The sequence below is a fragment of the Danio rerio genome, chromosome 2 (assembly GCF_049306965.1).
Source record: "Danio rerio strain Tuebingen ecotype United States chromosome 2, GRCz12tu, whole genome shotgun sequence".
Lineage (NCBI taxonomy): Eukaryota > Metazoa > Chordata > Actinopteri > Cypriniformes > Danionidae > Danio > Danio rerio.
Genome location: NC_133177.1, coordinates 59,090,001 through 59,107,877, shown reverse-complemented (window position 1 = coordinate 59,107,877; position 17,877 = coordinate 59,090,001). Strand labels below are relative to the sequence as shown.

The 17,877-nt window shown below is 37.7% G+C and overlaps 1 protein-coding gene across 7 annotated transcripts in view; it reads left to right on the top strand.

Annotated features, from left to right (window-relative positions):
* Positions 1 to 17,877, top strand: part of eps15l1b (epidermal growth factor receptor pathway substrate 15-like 1b) — a 103,039-nt gene that overhangs the window by 7,789 nt on the left and 77,373 nt on the right. For 5 of the 7 annotated variants that reach the window (XM_073931773.1, XM_073931765.1, XM_073931770.1 and 2 more), the window contains exons 6-12: positions 1,783 to 1,848; positions 2,464 to 2,589; positions 7,840 to 7,899; positions 9,126 to 9,392; positions 11,106 to 11,266; positions 12,924 to 13,080; positions 16,422 to 16,493. In XM_073931773.1, the coding sequence (XP_073787874.1) occupies positions 1,783 to 1,848; positions 2,464 to 2,589; positions 7,840 to 7,899; positions 9,126 to 9,392; positions 11,106 to 11,266; positions 12,924 to 13,080; positions 16,422 to 16,493 (909 nt within the window). The remainder of the gene's footprint in view (positions 1 to 1,782; positions 1,849 to 2,463; positions 2,590 to 7,839; positions 7,900 to 9,125; positions 9,393 to 11,105; positions 11,267 to 12,923; positions 13,081 to 16,421; positions 16,494 to 17,877) is intronic. The other 2 variants (XM_073931777.1, XM_073931775.1) reach the window with 1 other exon arrangement.

Here is a 17,877-nt window from a genome sequence, read left to right as displayed (position 1 = left end):
TCGAGCGTCGCGTACACTGTTAATCCACACGTGAGTCTGAGCTCTCACAGAGAGAAAATGAAAACGAAACTTAACTGCAGCAAACTATAAAAGCAACACTTAACGCTTGTTTTGCCAACACAACGTGGCGTCTCTGTCCTGTAAACACGGTGACAATAATGAATATTAATGAAGTTGCACAATAGAGCGCGCTGATTGGTTTGAACCAAGCCTTACTCATGCATTAATGCATCACACTGTAAGACGTAATAAGACACACTCTGGCACAGACGCCCAGTCTGCACGCTGGAATACAACGCTATTATGTCATGACCGTGACGCAGCTTCAAAAATTCGTTTCAAACCGGAAGTACGAATTTGCTTGAAATAACGCAAAAACAACCAATTTACACTTTTTAGTGAAATATAGGTGTCCTAATAGTGTTTTTAGCAGTGTGGGACACATATACGACTGTCAACAGCTCAAAACATGTGTTTTGGTGTTTCGTGACCCTTTAAAGCAACACCCGAAGACAAAGACAGAGTCGTTTAAAGCATTTGCATCACTGGCTTAGCCTGTAGTCAGAGAGATAAAGATTAAATGTCCCTCCTAGCTGGGATGTTAATGAAATGATATAATTAAAAACCAAAGAATATAAATTTTCAGTTATACGTAGATTATTGTTCATTTGGAATAAGATGATAGAAATTTATATTTCCACAGGAATAAACAAAGAATTTGCAACATTGCAGTTTAGAATATAAGAAGGAATGTAGATCAAAATAGTTATAAAACCCTTGGTTAAAATGACCAGATTTAATGCAATTTATTTTTTCTTTTAGAACTTTTTATTGTTTTTTAGTCATTCAAACACAATGACTTACAGATTTGGCCCAACAAATATTTACACAACAATTAACAATAACAAACAACACGTAAGAAAGTAAATAATAATAAATAAATACAATAAAAAGTAATATTGTGGCCCGTTTTCACTGTGTGGTACAGTATGGTACGGTACGGGTCGGTACTGGTCACCTTTACCAGGCCTGCTTTTTGACTGCCATAAGGGTACCAAGGGTGGTCATGTGGTCATTTTGCACAACTGTAAACTATATTGCAGTACATATAGCAACTGAACCTACAACACCACAGGTCTGTAAATCATTCATCAAATTGTTTAATTTAGAAAACATTTTCAGGAAAAAAAGATTCAAAGATTTTTATCAAATTTGCTTGACACATTTTGATAAGTTGACTCGAGTAATGAAACTATTAGTTTTATATTGAGTGACTATTCAGCATTCACAAGTTTAGTTAATTATGACTGCCATGACGTAAACAAATGATAATGTTATAAACAGCAGAGAGTTGTAGGAAAGCAGTTGATGCATGTCCAAAAGCATTTGCAATTTGTTGGAGGGAATGAGAAACTGCTACTAGGATGTGCACAAATAACTAACGGTTTTGAGAAATGCATTACCTGTTGTGCAAATGTAAATAGTGTTGTGAGAAATGCACCAAAGCCACTGAGAAAAACGGCAATAAAAAATGTCACTTTTTATTAAGTTGCATATCTCAGTATTCATGCTGTTCAGATAACATATTTTTCTCTGAATTTTTTTTAATATCAGATATGCCAAAAAATGTCAGATTTTCTATAATCTCAAATCACTGTCAATATCAACGGTTGCTGATGTTAATCTCTTTTATTTGCATGCTGATTTGATTTGAAAGTCAGTCTGGATAAAAACATCCAGTAAAGCAGTATATGTAAATATGTGTTTCTGCTCGCTTTCCAGAGAGATGCTGGCAGTCCGTCGCTGAATATAACTGGCTCTTCTGCTGATTCCAGCTGGACAGTGAAGGTATAAACAATCATTCATTCATTCGGTTTCCTTTGGCTTAGTTTCTTATTTATCAGGGGTCGCCACAGCGGAATGAATCGCCAACTATTCCAGCATATGTTCTTCGCAGCGGATGCCTTTCCAGTCACAACCGAGTACTGTTAAACACCCATACACACCCATACACACACACACACTCATACACTATGTCCTATTTAGTTTATTCAATTCACCTATTTGGACTGTGGAGGAAACCGGAGCACCCGGAGGGTACTCACCCGAACATGGGGAGAACATGCAAACTCTACACAGAAATGCCAGCTGGCCCAGCTGGGGCTCGAACCAGCATCCTTCTTGCTGTGAGACAACAGTGCCAATCACTGAGCCACTGTGTCACTGTTGGTTAAACATCATTTAGGAAATATTTTTAAAAAGCTGTGTTTAGTCTGATAGAACAGCACTGCTAATTCTCCACATGATCAGTATTTCCAACTCTCATAATTCCACACTCATAATCAATCTATGCCTTTGTTTGTTGTGAAAACCTGCACTCTAGTGGCCAAAATTACTTACTGTACTTTTGAATAATAACTCCATGCTTCATTATCTCCTTTTCATTGTGTTTTGCTTCACTAGCCGGAAGATAAAGCAAAGTATGACGGGATATTTGAGAGTCTGTCTCCGATCGGTGGGCTGCTGTCAGGTGATAAAGTGAAACTAGTCCTCATGAACTCAAACCTGCCTCTGGATGTGCTTGGAAAGGTGAATGTTTTTTTCTGCTATCGTGTGCATACATCTATTGTCTAATTTAAATAGTTTAATCAGTCCATAGTGATTGTATTATATCATGTCTTGCCTGTATAATCTTTGTTATCAACCCAGGTTACTCATATTCATAATGCTACCTCTGTCTGTATATTGTAACAAACGGTCAGATTTATTAGCCCTCCTGTATATCTCTCATCCCCCCCAATATCTGTTTAATGCAAAATAAAACACATTTCTAAACATAATAGTTTTAATAACTCATTTCTAATAACTGGTTTATTTTATCTTTGCCATGATGACAGTAAATAATATTTGACTAGATGTTTTTCAAGACAGCTTAAAGTGACATTTAAAGGCTTAACTAAATTTAGGGTAATTAGACAAGTCATTATATAACAGTGTTTTTTTCTGGAGTCAAGCTAAAACAAATATTGCTTAAGGGGGCTAATAATTTTGACCCTAAAATGGTTTAAAAAAAAATTAAAAACAGCTTTTATTCTAGCCGAAATAAAACTAATAAGACTTTCTCCAGAAGAACAAATATTATAGGGAATACTGTGAAAAATTCCTGAATTTGTTAAACATCATTTGGGAAATATTTGAAAAAGAAAATCACAGGAGGGCGAATCATTTTGACTTAAACTGTATGTAATACTAGGTAATATTAAATAAATATAATATAAATATTATTTACCTGCTGCACTTTTTGATTATATTTGCACTCTGATTAGATGCTGACAGCATTTCGTTATTCTGAACTCTAAATGTGTAATAACAATAAACTAATCTAATCTATTTTATACTAAAAAGCTAAACTGTTTTTAACATTTATAATCATTAGTAATGTTTCTCAAAGGGATAATTCACCTGAAAATAAAAATTTATTCACTATATACCAGAGGTGTGGACTCGAGTCATGTGACTTGGACTCGAGTCAGACTCGAGTCATGAATTTGATGACTTTAGACTCGACTTGACAATATAAAAAGACTTGCAACTCGACTTGGACTTGAACATAAATGACTCGGACTTTGACTAGGACTTGCCCCTATTGACTTGTAAAGACTTGCTGCTTCCCATGAAAAGCCCAAAGATAAAAAAAGTATGTTGACATGGACCGCTCTCTCTCTCTCCCCGTTTATGTGTGTGTGTGTGTGTGTGACAGCATGCGCGCGTGTGTGTGTGACAGCATGCGCGCGTGTGTGTGTGAGCATGCGCGCTTTCGGCATGACATCCAATCAAAGCACGGTAGATTGTTTTGATTCGACAGTATCCAACGTGACTACTATGAGGCGCCGGAGTGGACAAAAGTCAAGCGAACGCAGAGAGAATTTGAATTTGAACTTGAGATCGAGCCAATACTCGCGTGCCAATACTCATTCTCTCTCTCTCTCTCTCTCTCTCACACATACAACATACACCTCTCTCTCTCTCTCTCGTGCATTCAGTCTCTTTGCGTTCGCTTGACTTTTGTTTACGATGGCGTCTCATACCTTTAGTGCTTTTGCTCTCACGGGATCCTCCTGTTAAACTCTTTTAAACCCTTCGCTAAGCCACGCCCAAAAACCGGCACCCACCAATCGCGGCTTACCAATCGTAGCTACGGGCAGGGGCTCTGTCAAGCTTTCGAGCGAGGGAAACAAGCCAAATCGTTGCGCAATTGGATTGTGCAAATCTGACACCCGCTATCCTAAAAGTTTGGACTGGGTGGTGGGATTGTTTCCCTTTTCAAAACCAAAGCCCAAGAGGAGAAATGCCAGCGTGGATCAAGCTGTGTGAGGGGCGGTAAAGGAGTTAAGTTGGTTTTGTTTTCGATATTCAAATTCAGTGATAGGTGGCAATAACTCACACTCCTCTTATCCTAAACAGATCTAAACTGTGTTTATCATAAAAAAAACAAAAAAACAAAAAACAAAGCAGGTTATGTTTCCCAGCGGTCTTTTTCTTTTTTTCCACTCGATATTATGAGCACTGCTTAGTTTAAACCCTCGCTATTGTAACGCATATAAATACATACACTAATATTTGCTGGTAGGAAAAATCTATTTGTTCACTTCTGTTATTTATACTTTGATTTGCATTTCAATTTTTTTTCTTCCACTTAACTGCAAATTTTAATAAAAACTGGATAAAGAGCACACAAACATGCTGACAGTAATAGGTACTGTACACTGTTATGGGTCAATGATGCTAATATTCGGCACAAATCCATCAGTTTCTTAGGTTATTAGATTATTTTAAAATTTCACCTCTCCTGCTGTGCATGAACTATGCTGTTGAATGTTCAGCATATGAGGTTGCTAGGCTAACCTTGCTTCAATTTTGATAAAATTATTTTCTAATCAGTTGCTATTATGTTGTGAATATACCCCTGTAATGTATACTGCAGTCCTCTTTTGTCTGGCTTTCTCAGATATCTCACCTGTTTGCCAAAAATGACTAATTAAATCCTTGGGAAGGTCTGACACCAGCGCATACACACTGTAATAGATGTGCCAGGCATGAAAGCTTGACAGGCGTAGCAACAGTAACTAAGGAGGGCGAGGCTTAGCAAAGGGTTATTCCAAGAATGTTGATATGGTTTCTTTCTTGCTTTACTATTTTTATTTACAATACACAAAATACTAAAAGGTTAAGGTAAATTCTTTAATAAATTCTAGTGTTTTTGAGTATTATACTTGTTGTATACTTGTATTATACTTATGTTTTAGGCTAGTATTATTTACGACTTGTTAATGAATGCTTCATAATACAGTAGTATTACCAATAGTGAACAGATAAAATAATACAAAGTGTAGTTTTACTACAGTAAAGTGTAGTGATTTGTAGTATAAAATACCCTATATTGTAAAATAATACAGCACTGGGTAATTTGTTTATATTACACTTGTGTTACCATAGCAACTATAGTATTACCACAACTGATCAATTGGAGTTCTTTACTGTAGTAGGCTACTGTTCAAAACACAGTACATGCCAATATACGTGTTCAGGGGCCCTGTGGAACAGCTTTCCTCAAAATGAAGAGGATGACATGGAAAATGTCCTCCACAATCTCATCAGTAAAGTGGAAGCCAGCAGACACTAGTTTACTTTATTTTAGCTGCCATGATAAAATGAGATTGATAGTGAGATTTATTTGAAGAGTGAATAGTACAGTAGGCTATAATACCTTATCAAGTGTTTCCTTATTTTTATCACAGTTACATTTCTGCTTGCATTAGTTTTTGTTTAAATGCTTTTAAAATAAAATGTATTCTTTACATTCAACATCTACTCCAGGGGTGCCTTATAGTGGTGTAAACCCCTTTACAAGGGGTGTTACCCCTGTGTAAACTCTAGCCACCCCTGTGGCCAACCCGATATGATTTTGCTGTTGACATTATTTATTTAAATCTACTTACATAAATGCAATACAATGCAATATTTCAATAAATAAATAGCAGCCACTAAATTATTGTGGATTGATTGGTGCCACTGACGTAGCTGGCCTCTTCTGGCCACCCCTAAGCAAATTTTCAGGGGGGCACCACTGGTCTATTCTCTGTCTTTAAGTGTTTGAAACTGAAAATATCTCATCATATAAAACAACCAAAAATGTTATGGTTTATTAGATTAAACATTTAATATGTAAGTCTATTTTAGTATTTTGGTTATTGTTATTAAACAGTGCAGCAATATGAATCATATCAAAAAGCATGAAAGGAAGAGGGAACACGACACAAATTGTGAGTTTGCATATAATCTCTGAGAGCGCTCAAGATAATTTGTGTGTGAGCAGTGCATATTTGAGAGCGAGAGAAAATTTGCGCGTGAGCAGCGTATATTTGAGAACTCGCAATCAGTTTTGTCCACAAACAGAGGAAATCCGTGCACGAGCATCACACAAGGTAGAGAGCAAAGCTCTTCAACGTTATGTGAAGAAAACAACGTTATTGTTTGTATGAAGTAGCCTACTTCATTAACAATATGTGCTACCATTTTACATTGCTGCTAGACGGATTTGCAACTCCATCTCTTTAGCACACACGAGATTCAATTGGCAATATTCCAATTTCACTCAATTTAACTTTGCAGCATATACAGGAGTTGGTCTACTGCTACCACATTGAGGTTATGTAATTTTGGTTAATCACAAGTTGATCACCGAAGACATAATATAGCACAACTAAACTTAATGAATTAGACAGCAGTAGACCTGCAATTTCTGTGTGATGTGAGGCAAAATGGAGTCTTTTTTTGGTGGAACTCTTTCTTGTGCATTATGCTGTGGAGACGAGACGCAGCACTGTTCAGTACTTTTTCAGAAAATTGCATTTGTATTTTTATATATCTGAGCGATGTTCTTTCATAAAAAAAAGGTTTGTTTAATTAATACAGATCTTACAGCCATACCTAATCTGTATATATTTTATTTTTCTGTTAAAAAGACTCGAAAAGACTCGAAAATCAAACTGCAGGACTTTGGACTTGACTTGAGACTTGTTGCCTTTGACTCGGGACTTGACTCGGGACTTGACTCGGGACTTGCCTGTCTTGACTCGGGACTTGACTCGGGACTTGAGGGCAATGAATTGAGACTTACTTGTGACTTGCCAAACAATGACTTGGTCCCACCTCTGCTATATACTCACTCTCAAGTGGTTTCAGACCTTTTATGAGTTGCAAAACTGTAGCCTTTGGCTTCCATTGTAGGAACAACAAATACTGTGGAAGTCAATGGTTACTGGTTTCTAGCTTTCTCCAAAATATATTACTTTGTGTTCAACAAAAACTCATGAAGTAAATTATGTCCGAAATTTTATTTTTGGGTGAACTATCCCTTTAAATCAGCATCTCCTCATGGCTCCATTAACATAAGCTCCATAATATTCTTGATATATTAATTTATTTATCTTAGAACATTTTTATATGCAAATTTAATATATTAATACATTTAAATTTAAACTGTAATACTATATTTTAAAATTGATATATTTTGTTGTGATTTATTATTGCTAAGTAAATGTTCTTCAAATTTTAAAAACACACTGACCTCAAACATGTTTGAATGGTAATGTGTATATGCTCCATACACAAACATAAGAAAGTTTGAGCACTAATAGATACTATTTCCAAAATTCAGACCAATACAGGACATAAAAGATGCAACAAAATCTTTATATTTAACCTGTTTGATGTTGTTGTTGTTGGCGTTTAAAAAATGAATATACTGTATTATTTTTTTCTTTATTATCTTTTTAGATTTGGGATCTCAGTGACATTGACAAAGATGGAAGCTTGGATAAAGATGAGTTTTCAGTGGTGAGTCAATCGATGCATCAAACAGAATCTGCTTTCATCAAGCCTAGTTCACACTACAGGATTTCAAGCCCGATTTGGAAGTCAACAAGCAAGCCGACAGATTGGGCTGTGATTGTTAAAAAATCTGGGGGTGCTCAGCACTCGGCAGTCTTCATGTGTGAACTTCTGAAGAACGCATCAAAGAGGCTGGCTGACGCGTCCTTAACACCTTGCAGAGGAAAATCCAATATCTAGCATGCTGAATATTTCAGAGCAGTCGGCCAACTTGACCCCACGTGCGGTCAGATGTAGTGTCATGTCAGATGTAGCATGAGCTGAATGGAGCTCAGGAGAAACATCTGTGATTGGCCAGAATGGGCATCGATGCTCTCGCTTCATTCTGTGTTAACACAGACACAAGAGTAGGCCTTACTAACAGTGGAACTAGAATTCTGTAACTATTAGAATTACCATACTGGTCATTCTGACCGTAAGAAGTCATGTTCTATTCTATTGAGATATTAAAATTAAGGTTTGAATGTCTGTCATCGTATTTTATGACACCATTATCCTGCGCAAACACACCTTTTAAACTTGACAAAATCTCTTGAAAAACGTTACTGGCTGCTGTGTCTGTTATATGGTGTACAGATTGTTATCCGTTGATAAAACATGAAGGAGGACGCAGCAAAGAATGTCACTTAGAAATGAAAACTTTATTATTTTATGCAACAGCCTAATTAAAAGAGAAATGTAACAGCTATCGTAAGCAAATTATGTAAAGTATGGCTAAATTAATTTTGTTTTAGGTGAACTATACCTTTAAGTGCTCCAGTACGCTCATTTTTTATTGTATTTTATTTTATTTTATTTTATTTTATATATTTTTTTGTTTTATTTTGTTTTATTTTATGTTTTATTTTATTTTTTGTTATTTTATTTTGTTATTTTATTTTGTTTTGTTTTATTTTTTTTTGTTTTATTTTATTTTATGTTATTTTGTTTTGTTTTATTTTATTTATTTTTTTTTTGTTTTATTTAATTTAATTTAATTTTATTTATTTTATTTATTTTTTTATTTTGTTTATTTTATTTTTTGTTTTGCTTTTATTTGCTTTTATTTTATTTTATTTGCCACTCGCACCTGGTTTGTTTGCCATGGACATCAAAATAAATAGGATAAATAAATATCTCTTTAAGTACTCTATTTCTAGTGCTCATTTTATTGAATTGTTTGCCTGTTGCAGGCGATGCACCTGGTTTACGCTGCCAGGGAGAAGGAGCCTGTGCCATCCAGCCTCCCGACATCTCTCATCCCTCCTTCCAAGCGTAAGAAGATAGCAGGCGCTCTTCCGGGATCCGTTCCTGTTCTTCCCTCTAGTCCATTCCTCCTCAAGGAGAACCTACGGCCCACGCCGGCGCTTTCCAAGAGTCCTCTGGGCAGCAGCACAAATCTATCTCCATCAAATTCCTTCAATCGCTCCACCCCGACTCCACCACAAACGCAAACACAGGTAAACATGCTTGTGCAAACCTGAAAATCCTGAACTAATACCGGTCCAACTGCATTCTCATCTGTTCTTTATTGCAGAGTGCAAATTATAGGGGTGTTTGGGTGGGATTGAACTCTCTGATTAACACTTGATTAAGAACATAAAAACCATCAAACACTATAAAACCTAACATAGTAAGCTTTTATAATTTCATAAATATATAAACATATAGTTATAGGAAATATAAACCAATTAAAAACCAGTGTCCTGGCCAAAGTCCCTCTATCGGCCCTTACGATCATGGCCTCCCAATCATCCCCTTCCACCGAATTGGCTCTATCACTGTCTCTCCATTCCACCAGTAGCTGGTGTGTGGTGAGCACACTGGCGCCGTTGTCCTGTGGCTGCCGTCGCATCATCCAAGTGGATGCTGCACACTGGTGGTGGTGTGGAGAGACCCCCCTCATGATTGTGAAGTGCTTTGGGTGTATGGCCATACACAATAAATGCGCTATGAAAATACACATTACATTACATTACAAAACAAAATTATACTCAGATAACTATTGCACAGTTTGTTATTGACCTTATTCTAAAATGCAGAAGTGTGCCTGTTTTCGCGATTGTTTTAGAACAATCGCCTGAAACGGTCAAACTACTTGCTCTACAAACAAGTGTTTGCATGACTATACAGACCAGGTAGAATAATATAATAAGAAAGCAACAGTTTGCAACATCAAGCAGCAAAACGAGCAGTTTTTAAAGGGCCATGAAACCCCCTCGTTTCAGCAGGGTGTTTTCACGCCTCTACTTTGGAAAAAGTCAGAAAAGTGGGCGTGTCCAGCTCTGTTTAGGGGGGAGTGTCGGATGAACTAAAGTGGGATGGTGTGGGAGTGTCTATTTGGGCACAAACAAATCAAACTGCCTCTAGGAGTCGCCAATGAAAATAAAACAGACACGCACAAAAAAATGTGCGTACGCCAGGCATGAAGTTGGCGTGGAGCTGCGCATATTCCCACGTTCAGTTCATCGTTAGTAAATCCAAACGTGAGCGATTCTGAGCATGAAACCTGACGTACGCAAAGTTTTTGTGCGTACGCAGCGTTGATACATGAGGCCCCAGGTGTGTCTAGAGATTCTTTTGAGTGCTACGGTCACATGACTCATTTAAATATCTTAACAACCCTTAAATAACATGACAAACAAGGTCAACTATCATCTTTAATTGATCATCAAACAATCATTTAACAATTAATGATGAAGGCAGTTCCTTGCCTAAATGCGAAGTTTTTTTTTTGGAAGGATTAGCCATGTGAATAAAGGCTTTTTACATTTTCCACATTTTTTAAATGCCTTGGACTGGTTTTTGTTGTTATTTCCCAAATGGTGTTTAACAAATATTGCTTAAGAATCATAAATCAAGAATCAAAAATGTCTTTGGTTGTCTACAGAACAAATCATTGTTATATAAGGACTTGCCTAATTACCTTAACTTGCCTAATTACCCTAGTTAAGCCTTCAAATGTCACTTTAAGCTGTCTTGAAAAATATCTAGTCAAATATTATGTGCTGTCATCATGACAAAGATCAAATAAATCAGTTATTAGAAATGAGTTTTAAAAACTATTATGTTTAGAAATATTGAAAAAAATCTCTCAGTTAAACAGAAATTGGGGGACTAATAATTTAGGAGGGCTAATAATTCTGACTTCAGCTGTATGTGTGTATTTGCAGGCGTCGTCTGACCACTGGGTGGTGCCGGCGGATGACAGAGAGCAGTACGAGGAGATCTTTGAACTGGCTGACTCCGATTTCGATGGGATGGTTGGAGGAGGTGAAGTGAAGGACATTTTCATGAACTCCCGGCTGCCGCAGAGCGTCCTGGCACACATATGGTGAGACACTGACACCGTGTCCAAAGGGGTCATAAAAAATACATACACGCTTCATGAAAGTACTTGCATTAAAAAGATATGATATGAAGTATTATTTGTTTTATTTTGGCTAGAATAAAAGCTGATTTTAATAGTTTTAAAGCCATTTTAAGGTCAATATTATTAGCCCTCTTAAGCTATATTTGTTTTGGATTATCTACAGAACAAACCACTGTTATACAATGACCCTAACTTACCTAGTTAAACTAGTTAAGCCTTTAAGTGTCACTTTAAGCTGAATACTAGTGTCTTGTAAAATATCCAGTCAGATATTATGTCCTGTCATCATGGCAAAGAATCAGTTATTAGAAATGAATTATGTTTAGGTTTTACTTCCTGACCCAATAGCAAAATTGATAGCAATTTTTGGCTGGTCAGAGTTTCTTGAGACTCAACCGAAATGTACGGTTACCTGTTCAGTATGGCGTGATCATAGCTAAAAAAGTTATCGTTTTTGGTAAAAAAAAAATGTTAGACCACTTTTTTGTGATTGGATTGTCAGACTCACCTCCACTTTACATTTGGAAAGAATAAGATATACCACCTCTGGGAACTCTGCGAAATTTGATAAAATGTGGGATCCAGTCTTTTTTTTTCTGAAACACCATAAAGACTAATGTCCCATTTACACGGGGCGTCAGCGTCAACGCTTCCCATTCACTTTGAATGGGTGACGCCAGGCGTCGCCGAACTGCATTGTGGATCCATCGGCGCCGCTTCAGAGGCGTTGCTCGCTGCAGAAGTTGGTTCTAGCTCAACTTCTCAAGACGGAAGTGTCAGCCAATCAGATCGCTGTATGCAAATACACCAGCTAGACCAGGAATGGGCAAACTCGGTCCTGGAGGGCCGGTGTCCTGCATAGTTTAGCTCCAACACTTGTCAAATACACCTGAACATGCTAATCAGTGTCTTCAAGATCACTGGAAATCTATAAGCAGGTGTGTTTGATTAGAGTTGAAGCTAAACTCTGCAGGGCACCGGCCCTCCAGGACCGAGATTGCCCACCCCTGAGCTAGACAGTAACCTATTGCTGACTGAATTTCATTGGCTGACGCTGCTTTGACGATCGCTTCAGTGCCAACTTTAGAAACCCCTTCAGTCAAGCGTTGACGCTGAAGCCCGGTGTGAATGTGCCGTAAGGGTGTCGTTTAATTTCTGAAGATTTGTAAGTTTTTTTTTTTCTCTCTACATCCATTGCTGTGTCTTTTTGTAGGTCATATGTGTTTTGTATGTCGCCATTTTCTCTTGTTTCTTGCTTTATTTTACATTTTCCACAGATTATTGTCTCACAATGAGTTTGTCTGTCTGTTCTTTGTTTTTTTTGTCTGCAAAAATTATAATAAAAAAAAAAAACTATTATGCTTAAAAATGCGTTAAAATCTTCTCCGTTAAACAGAATTTGGGGGAAATGTATACAGGAGGGCTAATAATTCTGACTTTAACTGTATGTTGTTGTAGGAGATTCCAGCTCAATATTTATAATTATAGTTAATTATTAATATTAGGACAATACCATATGAGCTGCTCTTAAATAGACTTTGAGAAACCCTGTAAACGAACTGAAATTGGCTTATGGGATGTAACACATTCTCTTTGTTTTTGTGCTTGCGCTCTGTAGGTCGCTGGCAGACACCAAGGGCACCGGCAAACTCACCAAAGAGCAGTTCTGTCTGGCGATGCATTTGATTCAGGAGAGGGTTAAAGGAGTGGAGCCTCCGAAGAGTCTGACGCCTGAAATGATCCCACCATCAGAGAGAGGAGCTGCTAACACTCCTGTGAGTGACAAACACATTTACATTCATTCATTTATTCATTTTCTTTCCTTTTTTTATCAGAGGTCGCCACTGTGGAATGAACCGCCAATTATTCCAGCATATTTTTTTAAGCAGCGGATGCCCTTCCGACAGCAACCCAGTACTGGGAAACACCCATACAAACTCTTATTAGCACATATGCACATACACTACGGCCAGTTTAGTTCATCAATTCACCTATAGTGCATGTGTTTGGACTGTGGGGAAAACATACACTTACACGGGGAGAACATGCAAACTCCACACAGAAATGCCAACTGACCCAGGCGGGACTCAAGCTTCTTGCTGTAAGGCGACAGTGCTAACCACTGAGCCACCGAGCCACCTTACATTTACAGTCATGGGAAGAAAAAAAGTTAGTACATAATGTGAATTGGCAGTTTTTTCATATCAGGACATCAAAAATGATCTGACTTTATATCACATTTCCGGGTTTCTCAGCAGCAGAAGTTGTTATAGGTGGTAAACTTAGAGTGCAGTAAATGGGAGAGTACAGCAAATAATTATTTTACAATTCTACTTGCTAAAATAATAAAAGAAAAACTCCACGATGGTGTTATCAAGACTTCAGAAAAAGGACAAAAAATTGTGTGATTGATGACTGAAAACGGCAGTCAGACGAGAGAGTAACGTCAGATTTATTCTCTGTCCACTATAGGCACTGCATTTATGAATTTGCTCTTCAGTATTTGAACTCTCAGTAATGGTTTTAAACCACACTGAACTGAGCTAAACTGAACTGAACTTAAACACTAAAAAACTGAACTACACTGTTCCAGTTACTATGACCATTTTTGTGAAGCTGCTTTGACACAATCTACACTAGCCGCGTTTCCACTATCGCGCCTAAAGCGAGCGAGCCAGGGCGAGCCAAGGCCAGTGGCGTTTCCACTGTCACTTCCGGGGCCTAATCGGGCCAAAGCGGGGCTTTCTTGGGGCCAGCGGCCGGCCTTTTTCGGCCCGCCGAATACCTTGGGCCAAGGAGGGCCAGCTGGGGCTTCGGGGCGGAGTGAAAGGAGAGGCGGGCAGTTTTCTGATCGCACATGAGTACATGCGCCAAAGAAATAAGGGAAAGAAAACATCTAGCCTTATAGTCTGGGGTCTTTTTGCGTATGATCACCCTTATGTTTCCATTTTAAATGTAAGGCTGCTGCATAAAATAATAAAGTAGTTTTAATTTATAGTGACGTTTTTTGCTGCGTCCTCCTTTATGTTTCAATAACGCATAATAATCTTTACACCATATTAAAGACACAGCAGACAGTAAAGGTTTTCGAGAGTTTTTGTCAAATTTAAAATGTTTGTTTGTGCGCGTTTAGATGCCTGTATGTGTGTGTGAGACCGGGCTAAAGCGCTCCTTCACAGCTCTGTTATGCCGCGAGCGGCTTTTTTCTTTATTTATTTTGGTGATAATACACAATATAAATACAACAGAAGGAAAACTTAACAAAATACGTGGCCACTTTCGTAGACTTTAAACAATATAGTGTCATATCTTGATAAAAAAGCCTAAGCTTTAATGAAATATAATTTAAAGAACTACAAATGTCGGATAAATATGAAATCACATTAAATAAATAAACCAATATAAAATAAACAAAAGCTAGCTATATGTAGGTACCCTATATACAATACATAAATCGAACCGTTTTAAAGCCACATATATAGCCTATAACTTTCATTTTACAAAGACCTGTCTGAAAAAAAAAGATTTTCGATATTTTATAAAAACAATTAACACCGGAGAAGGTTTGAAATATTATTTATAAAGTATTTGGATACGATGATATTAATCAAATCGCGCAAACAGAGCATTATTTGGGTGAGTGAAAGCAGAATCTAGCCTACCTTTTTTTTTCTGTCACTCAGTCCTATGCGCAGCGCTCACTGCTTTAAACGCATATGGGGGAAAGTCCAAACACAAAATGTGTTCTATAAACTCAAACAACTGTTTATGTTTTTATATGACGTGGTTAAATTTATAAATGAACCTTTAAATGAAGAGCTTTAGTGAATAGCTGCCGAGCGCAACAAATATGGCTATATTTTTTAAGGCTACTCGCTCTTATGCTAAAACACTTAACACGACTTCTATCAAAACGAGGATGTTATAAAATACATGCAATATCGAGCTATAAAGGAGAATTTCTGTGGCTTTATATTATGGATGTGTGCGCTCTCTGTGATGGGTCCCTGCGTTCGGCGAGAGCACTCGATGCACAATGCCAGTCGGTCGGCGAGTAAACAAATGTAATGAATGGAAATACACAGGTCTGTGCGTATAGACATTTCATGTACTGCTGTACAGTAACGTGTCATTTGTTTGTTTCGGTTGTCTTCATTTTAATGGTTTCGTTTCGTGATGATTCTAGGGTGTGCTTTATCTGAAGTGGGCGGGTTGTGTGACGTTTGATTCGGGGACATTCTGTGGGCGGTGTTTGCGTGACGCGCTGTGAGCTATTAGCCCGTCAGTGGAAACGCGACATGATTTCGGCCTCATTTCTCAACCTCGCGGGCTATTGGCCCGGCCGGCCCGATTAAAGCCCTGGCTCGCACTGGCCCGATAGTGGAAATGCGGCTACTGTAAAAGCGCTATACAAATAAAGCTGAATTGAATTGAATTTAAAACGCTTCGCATAATCGGTAATTCGTTTTTTTATATGATGCAAAAATGATATAATACCACAGACTGTATATGTAAAGATATGGACATAGTATCCGTGACGTCACCCATAGGTATCTGAAGAGCGCAAATGAAGCTAGTCATCACACCCACCGCGGGACACCAAACAAGGGCAAAGAGGTGGAGCTTGAGCGGAGCTACAGACGCCTGCTAGCATTTTTGCATTAGACAGGCTTTTCTTTGGGAGAAACGCTTAACCCTTCATTACCTGCGACTCTTTTGTATTCTGACCACAAGGGTTTGGTTGTACACTATATCAATAAAGTGTTTATTCTTTTAAAAACACTGCTGTAATACATTGAGCCACTACACATTGTTCTTATGACTTTTTTCAACAGGAGGAAAACGCGAATTACTTTCAAGTACTTCAAGTACAGTCTGTGTTAGTAAATGCAAGGCTATTGATGAAATCCAGCTTAACACTGTATGACAACGCTTCACGTAACTGTTCTAGAGCCTACAGCTAATCAATCTGTCAGATTCTGGAGTGCATTACAGCTCTAAAGAACATTATAAATAATAATTGATCATTAGAGATTTTTGGACAGCATCATATAGTCTTAACATTTGTAAAAACATTGCTCCTCTGTGATCTGATATAAAAAAATTTCATCTCCAGATTCTCTCTGCATACACACCGTCAGTGGGATCTGAATTGACACCATTGACTCCACTTACCAATTTTAGCAGGGTAAGTGTTTTAGCTATATTTTCTTTATGGGATTGGTTATGATTCTGTATTAAACACTGAAAATAGATAGTTCTTAACTTTCTTTTTAAAAATAATCTTGATTTGATTTATTAATCCATATCAACAGAGCTTAAAAGATCACCGGCCACTTTTTTAGGTACACCTGTCCAACTACTTGTTAATGTGAATTTCTAATTAGCCAATCACATGGCAGCAACTCAATGCATTTTGGCATGTAGGCATGGTCAAGACGATCTGCTGCAGTTCAAACCGAGCATCAGAATGGAGACAAAAGGGAATTTAAGTGACTGAACGTAGCATGCTTGTTGGTGCCAGATGGGCTGGTCTGAGTATTTCAGAAACTGCTGATCTACCGCACACCCATCTCTAGGGTTTACAGAGAATGATCTGAACAAGAGAAAATATCCAGTGAGCGGCAGTTCTGTGGGCGCAAATGCTTTGTTGCAACTTTCGGATGGTCGGGTCAGAATTTGACATCAACAACATGAAAGCATGGATCCATCCTACCTGGTTCAGGCTGGTGGTGGTGGTTTAATGGTGTGGGGGATATTTTCTTGGCACACTTTGGGATCATTAGTACCAATTGAACATGTTGTCAACGCCACAGCCTGTCTGAGTATTGTTGCTGATCATGTCTATCCCTTTATGAGCACAGTGTACTCATATTCTGATGGCTACTTCCAGCAGAATAACGCACCATGTCATAAAGCATGAATCATCTCGAACTGGTTTCTTGAACATGACAATGAGTTCACTGTACTCAAATGGCCTCCACAGTCACCAGCTCTCAATCCAATAGAGCACCTTTGGGATGGGGTGGACCGGGAGATTCACATCATGGATGTGCAGCCGACAAATCTGCAGCAACTGCGTGATGCTATCATGTCAATATGGAGGAAAATCTCTATTTTGAATAGAAGAAATATTTCCAGTACCTTGTTGAATCTCTGCTACGAAGGATTAAGGCAGTTCTAAGGGCAAAAGGGGATCCAACCTGGTACTAGTAAGGTATACCTAATAAAGTGGCCAGTGAGTGTAGGTGAAAATACATTAATTTTAATGTAAACTAATCCAAGTTACTTTGACCATAAGAACTTTGAATGAGCTATAATATAATTTGTTAATATTATTATTTTCTTGGTTGCTTTATCAGAAAATTTTATTTATATATGGAGAAAATGTATTCATTTTAGCGATGCCTCATGAAAACATCAGTGTTTTGTTAATTAATATTAAAAAAAGGATCATAAAGCCATTAAATGTGTTGTTTGTTTAATGCATTTGCTGTTGTTAACATGCATCATTTAATAATTGTATTCTAAATAGTGTTTTGAATGTTACAAATAAATGTAATTAATTCTAT